General features: G+C 39.6%; 1 protein-coding gene across 1 annotated transcript in view; it reads left to right on the top strand.

Moving 5' to 3' along the window:
- The window catches only part of LOC137989717 (broad substrate specificity ATP-binding cassette transporter ABCG2-like), a 34,571-nt gene that overhangs the window by 7,929 nt on the left and 10,030 nt on the right, over window positions 1–16,612 (top strand). Inside the window, exons 2-10 of the mRNA XM_068835384.1 lie at window positions 1,791–2,094; window positions 3,114–3,173; window positions 3,715–3,829; window positions 7,005–7,157; window positions 8,338–8,495; window positions 9,354–9,505; window positions 10,204–10,296; window positions 12,297–12,496; window positions 13,476–13,541. Coding sequence (XP_068691485.1) covers window positions 1,838–2,094; window positions 3,114–3,173; window positions 3,715–3,829; window positions 7,005–7,157; window positions 8,338–8,495; window positions 9,354–9,505; window positions 10,204–10,296; window positions 12,297–12,496; window positions 13,476–13,541 — 1,254 coding nt within the window. The 5' untranslated portion in view covers window positions 1,791–1,837. The remainder of the gene's footprint in view (window positions 1–1,790; window positions 2,095–3,113; window positions 3,174–3,714; window positions 3,830–7,004; window positions 7,158–8,337; window positions 8,496–9,353; window positions 9,506–10,203; window positions 10,297–12,296; window positions 12,497–13,475; window positions 13,542–16,612) is intronic.

Consider the following 16,612-nt stretch of genomic DNA (forward strand, 5'->3'; position numbering starts at 1 on the left):
TTGTGATGTAGATCGTGACGTTTCGACTGCATACTGCTAGTCTTCATGAGGCGATGAAGTCGACTGGTTACGCTTCATTTTTTAAGCAGGATGCTCTGCTGTGATTGGTTGGTTTTCAGCAGCTATGATTGGTGCATTTTGATCTTCGCTTTACTTCGTTCCAAAGCGGGAATGAAGTAGAGTTTATTGATCGTGATCCTCATTGGTACAGGGTCAAAGAGGCAATTCACATAAGACTTCACCCTAACAACATCAACAGGGATAGTGGAATAGAAATTCCGGAAGCATGGATGCCCATGATCAAGAAGCACAACCACAGGAGAACTGTACGACAGCAGACTGCCGAAGGAGCAACACACCAAAACAGCAAGGATCAAAATACTCCAATCACAGCTGCTGAAAATTAACCAATCACAGTGGAGCATCCTGCTTAAAAGGTGACGCGTAACCAGTTGACCTCATCACCTGCTGAAGACTAGCAGTATATATGTAGTTGAAACGTCGCAATCTACATCACAAGTGACCACATTGTAAGACAAACAAGAAAACTTTATTATTATTGTACTTCACCACAATGAATAACAGCAACCTTTTTTACGCTACTTGTTGTACTTTTTCTCCAATATTAAGCTAGCTCTTGACTTGTGAAAATGTAAAAATGTAGGAAAGGATAGTCTCCCATGCCGCCATGTAATATCCAATGACTGTATCAAAATGCTTGCCTCCATTTAAACTAAAACCCGATCAAGGCTAGCCAAACAATGTATGCATTGTAACAGCCATGTGTTGCAGAAGATAAAGGAAAGTTATTGTACTCCAGTGTTTTGCCGCCATTAGTAGTTTAGTTCAAAATGAGGAACACAGACAGTTCTCTGAACCATTGTAAGTTTGGCATATTGGTTTGGGTCCCAAACCAAAGAGGTCAATGTTCGAAGAGACGTGTGTTGTATGGCAAAGTCTTTAGTGTGAAACTACATGTATTAATTCTTAAAATTTCCTTCAAAGAAAGCATAAGGCTTTGACGTCTAGTCAGAAATGTGGTTGTCAGGCTTACATTGTATTTTGCAGGGGTGACACCAAGATACAGTTTGTTTAGCTGAATCATATTTATTCTCTGTGAGACCTGGCCTTGTCATTACAAAGAGAACTATATAGGATAATAATTTGATAGTTCTTTAATGTGACAGTGGTCTCAGTTTGAATCCATTTTCACCTACAAGGTTAAATTGGTGATCTTCATTTTACTTAGGTTGAATAGTTAGCAACTACATGTATGAACCCCCCAAAAAGGACAGAAAACATCTATAGATATCTTCCCTCAAACTCTGTCGTATGCATTTCAACACATCTTGTTAATGTTTCATATCATCTTATTGGTTTCTTTATTCATACAATTACCTATTCACTTTCAACATTACAATGTAGTAAGGGAACAAAGAAGTGTACTATGCACTTACTGGTTCCTGATTTCAGACCCTTCAGATCTATAGTCCTGTGTCTTCACCACTACACTACAATGACGAATATGCTCAACCTCTTTTCATTATTTTACTTTTGCATAATAAGTCAATTGATATCCACGTACATGTATAATAACCAAAACTGACCCTAATTTCCTTCTAGGCTTAATTTAGGCTCCAGAAAAAAGTTTCTTCAATTCATCCTAGTGCATATTCAACCTTGGTAGGTTAAATGAGGATCACCAATTTAACCTACTTTTTCAAGGTAAAACTGGATTCAACCTGAGAATGGATTTTAAAGGCAACATTGATGTCTCCCATCTATTTTAGATTCTAAAGTGATACCAGAGTACTTCCGCAGCGTACAGTGTTATTAGATGGACCAAGAGATATCAAGTAATAAAAAGACACCACTGTTAGGAACAGAACATCCTACTTTGGAAAACCACAGAACACATGATGTTCCAGTGTATGACACCAAACCAAATGGCCCTTCACCACTAAGCCGGTCATTTTCGACAGATTCAAGCCAATTTGGAAGTACAACAGTAATCTCCTATCACAACATTTGTTACTCAGTCACCACCAAGGAGAAAGGAATGAAGAAAGAGAGAGGAATTATCAAAAATCTCAGGTGAGGGTTGTGCTATTGTAACATCATTTGAATGTTATTTTGAAGAAAATAAAGGATTTTACCACAATTGCTTGTAATTTTGCAATCTGATAGGTTTATTTACCATTGTCAATAAGAGTCTAGACAATGCTGTATGCGTCATGCTCGTATCAATTTGTCACGCAATGTAATAGCCAATCAGGAACGCCCATTTGGGGAATAAACCAATCATATTGCAAGAAAGTTATAGACAACGCTTGCTCTTTCTTTGCGTCATGATTTTGCTCACGCTCTGAAATAAAAACTTTCTTTTGTGTTGAATATTGTGGTAAAAAACAAATCGAAAGTGGTTCAGCGTTGTCTGTACTCTTATCGACAATGATATTTGTCATCACAGTGGTTAAAATTTGTTCTGGACTCACTCAGCTGTGCCTCGTGAGTCCACAACATTTTGACCATTGTGATGACGAATATCATTGTCGATAAGAGTACAGACAACGCTGAACCACTTTCGATTTGTTAAATTGAAGCAAGCAAGATCATTGTTAAGTTAAAGTAGTCGATAAACAGATACTTTCATAGTGAAGACCCAAACAAATTTAACAAACATTCAACATGGAGTAGTGGAATTGCTCCAACTCTTCTCTTTATAAAGTTTTTTATTCTTTAACCCATTGACTCCTAAACCACCCACTATTGACGAGTAAAATTGTGTGGTATCAGACAGAGTAAAATCTATTAATGAAAATTTGGTTTTATCAATTCCTCTATTCACTCTGACGAAGGTTAACGCTCGAAATGGTTAACGCTCGAATGGTGGTAATTCAACCTTTATCAACACGTTTGATAAAACCAAATTTTTCTCTTTGACTCTCCCATTGACGCAGCACCACAGTTTCTTTACAGACTAGAAATTTGTAAAATCTATTAAGTCTCACTCCAAGGAGTGACTGGGTTAGAGACGACATAGTTTTTGAGTGGATGTAGGGGTTACGGGTATTAATATAAATTTAAATTCTTTCTGTATTTCATGATTTAAGTGGCCTTGTGCAACCTGGATTAAATGCAATACTTGGACCAACAGGAAGTGAAAAGACAACGTATGTATAACATAATAGGATATCTAATTTTCTTCCTGTTTTTCGACAAATGTCCTATCTTCGTCCTAGATATTTTTCCCTTTACTCTGAGACCCTTTTTAAGGAGCAATATGGTTTCTTGATAAGGCAACCCAGTGGTGAGGGAATTTGATCAACTAAAAGGGATCAGTGATGAAAGATGTTGAGATCTTTTTAATTTGTATAATGAAAAAATCTTAAGACTTCTCCATCAATGATCAAAGACCCAAAAAACTAAGCAAAATTAATGCATTCCTTTTTCACTGTCTAATGTTACAAATTCGTCCATTTTGGAAAATCTCCAGTTTGGTAGGCTAAGTGGTTGTTGCTATGGTTATTGCGATAAATTCTGTGATTGGTGGATTAAGCTGAGTGCACTTAATATGATTGGCTGATGTAACTGTTCGATTTCAGGTATCCGATTATTTACTGTTGTAAACAGCTGTCTTTTTCTGTGGGGTCTTCAATCTTTGTTTTTTATTTCCTGGTTTTTCACATACTTGACTTCTTCACGCTATTTCAGGCTTCTGGACATCTTGGCTGGCCGGAAGGATCGAAGACATCTGTCAGGTGTAGTCCTTGTTAATGGACAGAAGCAACCAGAGAATTTCAAATGTATCACTGGATATGTTGTACAGGTTGGTTGAAGAAAGCCAAAGTGACAAACACACAGACACACAGACACACACAGCTTTAGAATTGTCTTTAAATAAAACAGAACTTATTAGAGAGATTTATACGGCAAAATGTGAGTTTTACCAAAATCAAAGAGAAGAAAGAGAGAAATGCTCCTCGATCGTATCTGGATTATTTTAAGCATCTGTCTCTGATTATAGACACCTCAAAAAAATTCAGATGCCTCCAACTGGATTTGAAGCCATGACCTCTGTGATGCAAGGGGACATTCCATTTATAATCCCCCCCCCCCCCCCCTATGGATGAGGTCCATCAGAATTCCACTGGTAGGAATCTTTTTCAAAGGCACGGACAAAAAAGTGAAGGATTAGGGAAGGTTTTTTCAAAGGGTTCCGACAAAAATCCGACCAGTAGGAATCTAATCATCCATAGGGGGGGTTCGGATTATAAATGGAATGTCCCCAGTGCAATGCTCTACCAACTGAGCTATGAAACCGCACGGTTGAGAGCAGGTCAATAAGGACTCGATGAAAGAATCTTTTGTACTGCAAATAGTATTTGCTTAAAATTGTCCAGATACGTGCGAGGATCATTTCTCTTTTTCGTCCATAGGCTTCACTTCAAATACAAACATTTCTGAAATCAAAGAGACTTTCTTTTCTGCTAGCTACAAATATCGATCAACTTTTCAAAATAGAAAGACAAGTTAGAATATAAAATTATGAAATTTTCAAGCTCTTTTGACAAGCACCAGTCTGTCGTTTCCTGTTTGACGTAAAACGCCATTCAAAATCTCTCTGTTATCGTTGTAAACTCACCGTGGAGTCCACCGGCCGTGGATCAGCTTGAAATCTGAATAAAATCCAGGCTTCAGCCTGCCACGATGTAATCTCTATATCCTTTGCTTCGATAGAGATGTAGCATCACGGCAAAATGACCACGTGACCATGATTTTTCCGCCCCTTTTTTGCGTTTGCCGGGATTTTGCCGGTTGTCGCTTGTGGAGCTTGCGGTTTTTGCGTTAAAGTAGGCATTTTCGCGTTTGCCGTATACGTGGAGTTTTCTTCTCGTTTTTCTTATACATAACAAGCTGTTTGAAGAAAACAATGAAAAGAATCCCCAAACCATTTTCCGGTAAGTCAAACAAGGAAAAAAATGGTTTCATGGTTAAAGGTCGTTCATAATTGACTCCTTAACTTTCTTCTTCTTCTTCTTCTTCTTCTTCAACTCACGTTGACTCTCTGTTGACTCACAAAACAGCGTGATCGAAACTCGCAAAATTTGACAAGTAAGAATTTATATTTAAAGCAGCGTCGTTTTCAACAAACAATGTTTATGAAGACTGAGTTCTTCTTTTTTGTTAACTAAAACTCGTGATTAACGGAGTCCATTCTGAGGTAGTTGCCGTGGGTCACACAAAGCTTTAACTCACAAGCTTCACTACATTTTACATGAAACGGTATGCTGACGTTTTCCGTTTTCCGTTTTATATAAGCGTGATGCTAGATCTCTGTGTGCCCAGTTGTTTGAAAGCCCATTAACTTAATCCAGGATTAGCGTAAAGTTTTGTTTCTTGTTTTCAACTTTTCCGTGAGAGTTTCTTTTGCTTATTTTTGTTTTTCAAGATTGACTTCCTCTAATGTAAGGTTTTGACGAATATCAGCGTTGAACAGCATTTGGGAGTAGAGAAATAAACTCTTTGGTAATTTTTTTTTATCAGGGATTAGTGTTAATCGGCTTTTGAACAACCGGAACATGATGTCTTTTTATACACGCAGTTCTAATATTTGGCTTTGGTACATCTCCCACCGTCAATACAAACTCGCCTTGACCAGCTTCTAGATGGCTCGGTTTCTCGGTCGTAAACCATTTTACGGCGCAATCGTTCGGTCATAGATTCAAATTTCTTTTAACCCTGTACTTTTTTCCATAGACCTTATTCATAAATGGAGGTCAATTTATAATTCTTTTGTCAAAGTGCAAATTAGCCTACCAAGCCTCGATACCGTACAATGACTTGAAAAGAATTCTTGCTCTAAAATGAGGCTTGGTAGGCTAATTTGCGCGTGGACAAAAGAATCATAAATGTGACCGCCATTTATGAATAAGGTCTATGGGGTACTCTGGAAATACTTAAATTCCTCCACTGACTGCAATGAAATTCTGCAATGTTGTTTCGCATAGATAGTCGTGACATCAATCATTCTACGTAGTTGTACGCTTTGTCTCATCAAAATACTGTGTTGCTAATGGAAGACGGCGCATTATGAACATATTAGCATCAAATGATCACAGAATTTCCATGCAAAAGGGAGACGTGTTTTTGGTGGATAGATTGTAATGTTGACTAATATGTGCAGCTGACGTGAGAAAACGTATCATGTGAACAATGATTGATGTTGCCTTTGGATATGATTTGGAAAATGAAGCACAATTGTATTTAAGGCGATGCAAAACTCAAACTGACGTTGCTTAGGTTTTGTGTCCGTCCGCTTTTTCTTTCCTTGTTATCGATTATGTATGGAATCATAGTTCATTATGCATGGTTCTCTAGGCGTAAACGCTAACGGCTTAGTTGACCAGTGACATCATGGACCACAGCGTTTATACCATCTACTGACGTTACACCAATCACATGACTCTGAAGATGAGTTACGCTTAGGTTAGCTAAACATCATTCAATGTCACCCTAATCAGTCCTCAGGACTACACTCACCCGGACGATCGTACTTCTCTTTAAGAATTGTAGTGGGTTAATTTAAGGACGGTGCCTACTATTATTATTGTGCATACGTTCTGCGCATCCAATTAAAAAAAAAAAAAACCACGCGGAGAAACAATAACTTAGCAAGTGCTCTTGGTATCCAAAAAGAAGATTGGGGGTAACCATGCATTTTTTAGAGATAATTAAGCTTCATTTTGGAAAAGGACGCCATACATTGCCTTGTATTTTAAAGCTTTTTATAATTAATATTGTTGATTGATCATCTTTGAAAAATGCGTGGTTTCCCCCAATTTTCTTTTTGCTTTTCCCGGATACTCATAAACCGCGCAAATATTCCTTTGAATTAGTAGGCACCGTCCTTGGTGCTTTCTAAACCACTTGCTTACGAATGAAGTTCATTCAACACTTAATTGAACCCCACTCTATGCATTCAGTTTTTTATAATTTTCCAGGATGATGTTGTGATGGGCACTTTAACGGTGAGAGAGAACTTGCATTTCTCTGCATCCTTAAGACTCTCCAGAAAGCTGAGTAAACGCGAGCGTTCAAAGAGAGTAGAGGAAACTCTTAGCGACTTGGGCTTGTTTCATGTGGCGGAGTCTAAAGTACGTACAGATAAGTCTAATGGTGATGGTAATGCATTTGTATACTGCACATATCACATCAGTCTCGAGGCGGTTTACAATTCTCTGAGAGTTAGACCACCAACATCGAGGGTCTCCAGTGTTTGGGTTCTTTTACGTCCCACAGTGTTGGTTAACAGGAAGGGTTGTAAGACGGGGTCCACGGTTTATAGTCCTTATCAGAGAACTAGAAGACTTGAAAGTCTAACTATTTGCAGATGAAATTACAAAGGCAGCACTTTCTCCTCAGTTAGTTTTAAGAAGATGAGCATCGCTGGGTCCAACTAGGGTTTGACACATTGACCCCTGGGAGTGAGACTTGACATATTTTACTCTGTCTAACGCCAGACGACTTTACTCGTCAATGGGGGGGGGGGGGGGGGTGTCCTAGGGCGTTTGAGGTGTGAATGGGTTAACCCACTGACCGCTGGGAGTGACACTTAATAGATTTTACTCTGTCTAACGCAAGACAAGGTTACTCGTCAATGGGGGTGTCCTAGGGCATTTGAGGTGTGAATGGGTTAACCCACTGACCCCTGGGAGTGACACTTGACAGATTTTAGTCTGTCTAACGCAAGACCAGTTTACTCGTCAATGGGGGTGTCCTTGGGCGTTTGAGGTGTGAATGGGTTAACCAACTGACCCCTGGGAGTGACACCTGACAGATTTTACTCGTCAATGGGGCCGTCCTCGGGCGTTTGAGGCGTGAATGGGTTAAGCAGTCTCCTCTATTAAGCACGTGATTTTCCGCACGAAAGTCCGCTGCTCAAGCAACTGAGCCACAATTCTATATGAAATCAGCGGCAACTGTCTTTGCATGAAATGATTTAAAATTTAAAAATTAGGGGATTGCTTGTAAAGTTATGCCGAGCCTTTTCAATTATTGCCATTCATGAAAAGGGCTAGAGGAGAAACAAAACCCTACAAAAGCGCTGTACCAGTCTTCCTGAGAGTTCTAGAATTTTTCGGCAAGTGGTAAGCCGTTTTCTTGGGCCCTAACATAGCCAAGAAACAATGCTTTACTGATGCTGTCCAGAAATAACATCAAACAAAACACATCAGAAAAAATATTCTTGCAAATTTCTGGAACTGAGAAAACCGGAAATCATCCACGGAGCTCATCTGTGCGTAAATTCATTAATTTTATTTGCTCATCCGCCAGGTTGGAAACGAGTTTATTCGAGGAATATCTGGAGGTGAACGCAAACGTACCAACATTGGAATGGAACTTATATTGGCACCATCTGTTTTGTTTCTTGATGAGCCAACCACTGGGCTGGACGCAGCCACAGCTGTGTCCGTTGTTCAGCTTCTTCAAGGGTAGGGAAGGTGTTTACTGCCTCGCTAAAGTAAATTCTTTGTGAAGAAATTCCAGCGCGTGAGCAGCCACTCGAGAATGTGTGAAAGAGCGCGGTCGAATTCTTTGACTACAGAATTTGACCTTGTCCCTCAGCGTTTTCCGCGGCGTTTTCCAGCGTTTTAACGTAATAAAAGAATACCTTTTCAAACGTAAAACAAATACTTTTATTATGCTAAACCGGCAGTTAACGCTGATGAAAACCGTTTGAAATGCAAATACCTTTTAAAATACGGATATGGTATATTCAATGGAGTGGACAAGGCTTCGGTCGTTAAGATTCATTTAAGTATTGCCAGTCAAGTAATCACTGCAGGTGTAATTGAAAACTGTTGCTTGGAGCGTTGTTAGTCCTACTCAGAACAAATAAATGACGAAGGCTCTAATCATCCTATTTCTAACCATCCTATTTCTAACCGGTGACAAAGAACTACAATGATGGTTAATGGTTAAACGTCTTGGGACATTTCGCGACATGCAGATTAATCTATGCACCACAACCCCCTCCCTCCCTCCTCTCCCCCCCCCCCCCCCCAGAAAAAAAAGTACATTCCAAACTGGCAATATAGCTGTTTGCTTTTAACAACATTGTAGGAGGTGGAAGGGGGGAACGGTAAACACCCCCTCTTATCGCAAATCAGGTTCTTCTTCCTCGAGTGACATAAACGATATTTTTTCCGTATTTAAAAAACGTTTTCGTTGACTGCCACCTGGAATTTTGTCCCCCATTGTAGCGCCATGTAGACTGTCGGTCATTGAGGATAAGTTTCATGGCCCATCAGTTTTCACAATGTCATTTACTGTCGCTTTATCCTTTATAGGCTCGGTCACCGTGGCAAAACCGTGATTATGTCCATACACCAGCCTCGCTACTCGATATTTAAGACCTTTGACACTATTTCATTACTGTCCAATGGCGAGTTTGTGTACCAGGGCCCCGCAAATCAAGCAATGAAGTACTTTGGGGATATAGGTGATTATTATAGTTCGTAATGCGCTTTTCACCCGATTGTGGAATATAATTTCGCCCATTGCTTTGCTTTTGTATTCTTGAGCCATGTGATTGCCGCAAAAATCTTGCACCACATTGGAGCCTATCAGCGGCAATCGAAGAACTTGCTCGCAACCTCGTCTCCAGGGTCTTTGTGGCTTTCAGCCTTTCATCCACCTTTCTGAAAGTAGAAGAGCCCGGTGTTGTGGTGCCCTTTCCGGAGCTGCCCGTATTTGCTTTGCGTGTGATTGGCTATGTGCGTTATGTACATTTGCAATTAACCCAAGTAATTTTGCAACCGTCAACGGCCTCATATGTTCTTCATATGGCTATTTTGTGATTGACGTTTCAGTGAGTTAGACTAAAAAAAGGCATTGCGCTGTGAAACTGAACTTTCTACATTCTGCAATGGATAAATCTTGCTTTTAAGATTTCGATGCCCATACTTTTGAAGTTGTTACCTAAAGTTGAACACCTTACCACCTCAGTAAAAACGGGCTGAATCCCTCTGATTTAATTGACCTACAATATTAAGTTTCAGCCCATCTCAGCCTTTCTTTCTTTCATTTTCGGGTAATGTAGGATTTTTGGCTATGCGTGATTTGTATAGTCCGCACGCACGTTACATTTAGATAGCATATATCTTCCTTCATGATTACGTTTCTATTTTTTGCTCAAAGGTTTTGTTTGTGAACCACATAATAATCCAGCAGACTTTTTCATGGCTGTAATAAACGAATGTGACGCTGCTCACCGATTAAGTAACAGCTCAGGTATAGTCTGACTCCTCCCCTATTTTTCCTTTCTTTCTCTACCTCCCATCTGCTAACCCTTGTCTCCCCTCCCCTCCTGAATCCCTCATTGTTTTTCCCTTCCGCTGTTGAAAGTACCAGTTATATTAAGTCGAATAATTTAATGTCTGTGGAATAAATAGGCTCCATCACCAGCTAAAGACCGCGTTCGTTCTCAATCAGCGGAATCTGGAGCCAAGTAAATCTGTTTTAGTTCCCAGGCGCTCATCGTCCAAGGGCATTCTGAGATATGGAAACAAGTTAGAACCCATCACTTGACAACCCATACTCTACCTCTGAAATGACGATTATCGACAATTCCTAATCCTAATCCTAAATTGACTATTATCGTCATTACGTCGGTACAATTATCGTCAATTTAGGACGCTTAGCGCTTGATAGGGATTATGGGAAATTAAATCTGTTTCCAAAATCTGAACCCCAATGCCTGAACTCGGAGGACTCGAACCTGGGAGTGTTCAATTTAACACCCTTTCACTTAACCACTAGACTACCACATCGCTAGCTGCCAGACATTATTATTTTTTAATATGTCAATATTTTTTCTTCCCAATGCGGTTGTAAACGTGTATTATCACCCGCTAAGAAACAAGTGTAAGGACGGTGCCTACTATTGTTATTGCGCATACCTTCTGCGCATCTCGAGATACTCGGATTTCCTATCGGTGATACTTACTAATACAGGGATATTTTTGCGCAGTTTAAAACTATCCGGAGAAAGTAGATCTTAGTAAGTGTCCTTAGTATCCTTACTAAGAAAATTGGGGGTAACCACGCATTTTTCAAAGACAATTAATGAATAATATTTGTAAAAAGCTTTAAAATACAAAGCAATGTATGGCGTTCTTTCTTAAATTGAAGCTTAATTATCTCTCAAAAATTCATGGTTACCCCCAATTTTCTTTTTGGATTTCAATAACACTTGTTAAGATCTACATTTCCTGCATAATCACACACCGGAGAAAAAATATCTTTAATTAGTAGGCACCGTCCTTAAACTGGAGAAAATGTTGGTTACGAAACCTCAAGAGAAAGCTAATAATTTTAAAATCAAGCACTAGACTTAACCACTATTCAACAATAATTTTATTTATACTAAGTAGAGTTGGTAAGTAATCCATGGGCGTAGCCAGGATTTTTCAAAGGGGGGGTCACACTGTGTCAAACAGAGGGTACTCGCGTTTTCGCAACCTGAATACTGTAGGTTGTTTGAGTAAAAAACGGCTTACAAAGGGGGGGTCACGGGCACCCCAGGACCCCCCCTGCCCTCCCTAGCTACGCCCTTGTAATCGGTACAGTTGTCAGCCAGTTGCTCTTTACTGGTTAAGTGGATAAAAACGGTTCTTTTAAAGTGGGTGCTCCGGGCTTAAATCCTGTCCAGGAATGCAGCTTTTACTTTTTCTGTTTTCGTCTGCTACCAGAAGTCCTGGGACAGGGTAATCTAAATTGACAATGACACTCAATCCAGAGAAAATTAGGAATTGTCGATAATCTTCATTTCGATAGTAGAGGAGATGTTGCACTTGACCGCTTTCCGTCTTGTGACTGCTATGCAACCACTCACTACTCGTCCGACTGATGAAGGCAAAGTAATGCAGCCGAAATATTTCGATCTCGTGATTTTATACCTTTCTGAGTCGTAATCTTTTACAGTTATGAATCCAGAACTTAACATTCTCTTATTTAATTTATTTTTGTGCAACCAGTTTAATATTTACTCGCTGTCACGCTAAAATGCCCAGGATGTTATAACTTAAGAATGAACTACAATCCTGGCAAAAATTGTTGGGCAGCGAAAGAAGAACACGCGTTGCTCATATAACGATGGAAGCCTGTGCAGTAAATTCTCTACTTTTCGCCCAAAATTTGACAAGTGTCCTGAAGTCTTTTGACCCGGATTTTAGTTTTAACTTTTTTTCAAAACAAAGGATATAACTAATAACATGATTGTTATTTTTTAGAAACAACTGTTGTGTCGATGGGAGAGGGCCATTCCTCAACTAAGCCGCCAAATTTGCCGGAGATCTTCAGGAAGTCACAGTTTGCTAAAATTGTCCAGGATTCCACAAAGCCAATCCTGGAGGAATTCTCTGCCGGCCAGGGTAGCGTGGTAGTTTCTGAAGGGGACAAGATAACCTATGCTACTTCATTTTGCAGTCAGGTGTGCTGATGGGTTACTTGTCTTTCGATTCTGAATACGAAGGAGGGCTTAATTAACCACTTCCCTTGGGGCTTTTCAGGGGCAATGTTCAATATTTTTGCGGGGGACTTTTGCCAGACTGCTTTATGGCGCAAATGGCAGCCGTGCAGTGTGCAATATTAACTGAGTAACAAGTAGAATTCACAGGTGCCCCCAGAACAGAATGAATGAGAGATCAACACCAGGAGTTCATTAAGGGGAGCCTCTATCTCCACTAATTCCTTGAGTCAACACTTTCCCGAGTGTGGCTCAGTTGGTTGAGCACCGGGCTGCCATGCGGGAGGTCGTGAGTTCGACTCCGGCCGGACCAACACTCAGGGTCTTAAAATAACTGAGGAGAAAGTGCTGCCTTTGTTATTATATCCGCAAATGGTTAGACTTTCAAGTCTTCTCGGATAAGGATTATAAACCGTAGGCCCCGTCTTACAAACATCTTCCATGTTCATTAGTTCCCTGTGGGACGTTAACGTTAAAGAACCCACACACTATTCGAGAAGAGTAGGGGATGAAGTTCGCGGTGTTGTGGCTGTCCTCTGTGAGTATATGGGTGGGTGGGTACAGCAGGTCCACATCAGCTAAATAGCTGCCACAACTTCAACCTGCTCAAATAAATAAATAACATAACATAACAGTAAATTCATTTTTAGGAACAGGTTTTTCCTGCGAAAAGTATCATGTTTTCCTTGACGCTGAGATACCTCTGTTTTGATTGGCTTTTACAACAGTGTGCGTTAAGAATCTCCCAAGGGAAGCGTTCTATAAATAAATCTACTCGGGAAAGGATAGACTCCCATGCCAAGTATAGCAGAGATAGAGACCCCTTTGATGAGCTCCTGACCAACAACATATTCTCAAATATCGATAGGATTTTAAGAGCTAAACTTGCGTCGTGGTGTCATCAGCGATTGAAAGTTTCTTGAAGTGTCTTTGTTTTTCTTAGCTGGTAACAGTATCTGGACGAGCAGCGAAAAACATACTGAGAAATCCACAGACATCAATTGTTCAGGTGAGAGACTCCCACGTTGGCTCACCTTGGGCTTAATTTTTTGGCTTGTCACGCTATCTTAAGGAACTATTGCGTGAAGAGCCAGAATAGGTCACGCTCGCCTTGTGCTTTCTATTTATACTTTCCGTTAGTATCCTAAGTGGACTGTTTTTGCTATCATCGTCTTGTCTGAAAGAAAGGGGTATGTACGCATTGCGTTTTTATTTGCGAATGAATGTTTTGTTTTGTTTGTTTTTTAAAGCATAACATTTGGGTTTGTGTTGGATTTCAAAGAATAAAACTTTCAAAAATTCCGCTTTTGGGGAAACCTTGCATATAAAATTATTAATGAAGACATCGACTTCGTCCTCTTCGAGAAAATGGCTTCGTTAAGCGATCAATGGCCATAACGTCAACCGCTCGTTATTTATTAAATGTTTACGGGATTTTCTGCATTCAAGAAAGTCACAGAAAATCGAGGATTTCATCCCCGCAAAAAAAACAAATATTCTGGAAAATGTGTTTATTTCTCACTGGCGGTGAGAATGCAACCAATTGTTTAAGGGCAGTTGTCACCTAACCCTAGTTCAGTTGCCTAGCAACCACAAGTCTACTGCAGCTTAGTGGTAGAGTATCCGTAGTAATCGGAAGGTCATATCTTCGACTCCTGTTTAAAGCCGTCGGGTTTTTTCTTTTCCGAGTATTCCCGAGTGAGTCAGTATTGATCAATGCATCTCTTTTATACCTACTGATCTTTCCGATCAGTGATTCACATTGATGAAAAATTGTTAGGCGTTGCCCACGGTTTTAATTAAATTTCTTATAAAGACAAACCATTTCAGGTGTCATAAGGCATTTACAGAAGTCTTTTAGCAAATTTCCTTCCTGTCCGTTCTTTCCTCTTCGTTTAATATAACCCAGAAAATAGATATGATTCTAATGCCACAAATCACACCGAGCATATTTGATTTCCAAGCTAATTGACAACATTTTCGTCAACCAATTTTTCGATAGATCCAGGAGTGGACTGTTTTTCACTGACATTTCTGACCATCTGCCTATATTTTCTATTCATTTCGATACCTCAATCTCAGCATCTAATGAAACTGTTTTTGTTCGAGATGTAAATCAAGTCAACACAACTAAGTTTCTATCGCATTTGGAGAGAATTGACTGGTCTCAGTATGCCACTTTTGATGATCCAAATAATGCCTAAGGTGAGCAATTACCTGAGCAATTACCTGAGAAAGCCTTGGTTATCGAAAGGACTTCTGAAGTCGATAAGAACGAAAAATAAGTTATATAGACAGTATCTCAATAATCAATCTTTGCATTATGAAATTCGTTATAAAAATTACAAAAACAAATTGACTCATTAAGAATCGCTAAACGTATATATTACGAAAAGAAAATCGATGCTTCTAAATCAAATGCCAAAGCTACATGGAGGGTTCTAAACGAAATTATTAAGACAAAAAAGAAAGCGTTTAAAATCAATTCCTTCTTTAAAGTTGACAACCAAGAAATTACGGATCCAGTAGACATCGCTAATAGATTCTGTAGTTATTTTTCTAGTATCGGATCTAATGTAGCCAAAGAAATTCACTCGTCTGTCTCTCACCGCAGTTTTCTCTCTGGTCACTTTTGTCAATCGGTGTTTTTTGATCCAGTGACTCCAAATGAGCTATCGGAAATTTCCAATGCTTTTCGACCAGGTAAGGCAGCTGGCCATGATAGAATTCCCATTTCCATTATAAAACAGTCAATTCAAATTATAGCCGATCCTTTAGCTCATATAATCAATTTATCTATCTCTCATGGCATTGTTCCCGACCAAATGAAAATTGCTCGCGTGATACCACTCTTTAAAGCTGGTGATCGATCACTCTTTTCGAACTATAGACCGATCTCGATTCTCCCTAGCTTTTCTAAGTTTCAATGATGAAATGGTATATGAAACGAATCACATATGAACTGCGGATAGGAAATCAAGTGAAGCTATGATCTTCGCAGTTATGAGAGCAATTTTTGCAATTGCGTAGAGAAGCCTGAAAAATTCAGGACTTCAACGGGGTTTGAACCCGTGACCTCGCGATTCCGGTGCGACGCTCTAACCAACTGAGCTAACGTCAGTGGCTTCATAGCTCAGTTGGTTAGAGCGTCGCACCGGAATCGCGAGGTCACGGGTTCAAACCCCGTTGAAGTCCTGAATTTTTCAGGCTTCTCTACGCAATTGCAAAAATTGCTCTCATAACTGCGAAGATCATAGCTTCACTTGATTTTCTAAGTATAATCGGTCTTTATAATTATTTAAGTAAACTAGAAATTCTATGTGATAATCAATTTGGCTTCAGGAAAAATCATTCAACTTCATTAGCATTGATTGACCTACATGAAAAAATCTCTCTTGCTCTTGATCGCAATGAACATGCCGTTGGCGTTTTCCTTGATCTTTCTAAGGTCTTTGATACCGTCGATCATAATATTCTGCTTGACAAACTCGAACACTATGGTATACGTGGCGTGGCTCTGGACTGGGTTAGAAGCTACCTCTCCAACAGGTTGCAATTCGTTCAATTTAACGGTCAATGTTCCTCTCCTCAAACTATCTGCTGTGGTGTCCCCCAGGGATCCATTTTAGGCCCCTTGTTTTTCTTGCTCCATATTAATGATTTAAATAACGTATCGACGCTCGTCGAGCTGATTTTATCCGCTGATGATACTAATTTATTTATGTCCCATAAAGATCCTGTATACCTGGCAGCATCACTCAATTCCGAACTTAATAAATTATCCACTTGGTTTAAGGCAAACAAACTCTCCTTAAACCTGAAGAAAACAAACTTTATGTTATTTAAGCCTAGACAGAAAAGGTATCATTTTCCAATGCAAATATGCATAAATGACCAGAGAATCGAACAGGTTAAGGAAACGGTCTTCCTCGGTGTAGTCCTTGATGAACATCTGTCTTGGAAACCGCACATTTCTCAAGTAGCTCGTAAAATCTCGAAATCAATAGGTGTCATTGATAGAGCAAGATTTTTTCTACCTAAACCCTGTCTAAAAACTCTTTTTATTGTTTAGTTTATCCT

Source organism: Montipora foliosa, unplaced genomic scaffold, assembly GCF_036669935.1.
Source record: "Montipora foliosa isolate CH-2021 unplaced genomic scaffold, ASM3666993v2 scaffold_470, whole genome shotgun sequence".
Lineage (NCBI taxonomy): Eukaryota > Metazoa > Cnidaria > Anthozoa > Scleractinia > Acroporidae > Montipora > Montipora foliosa.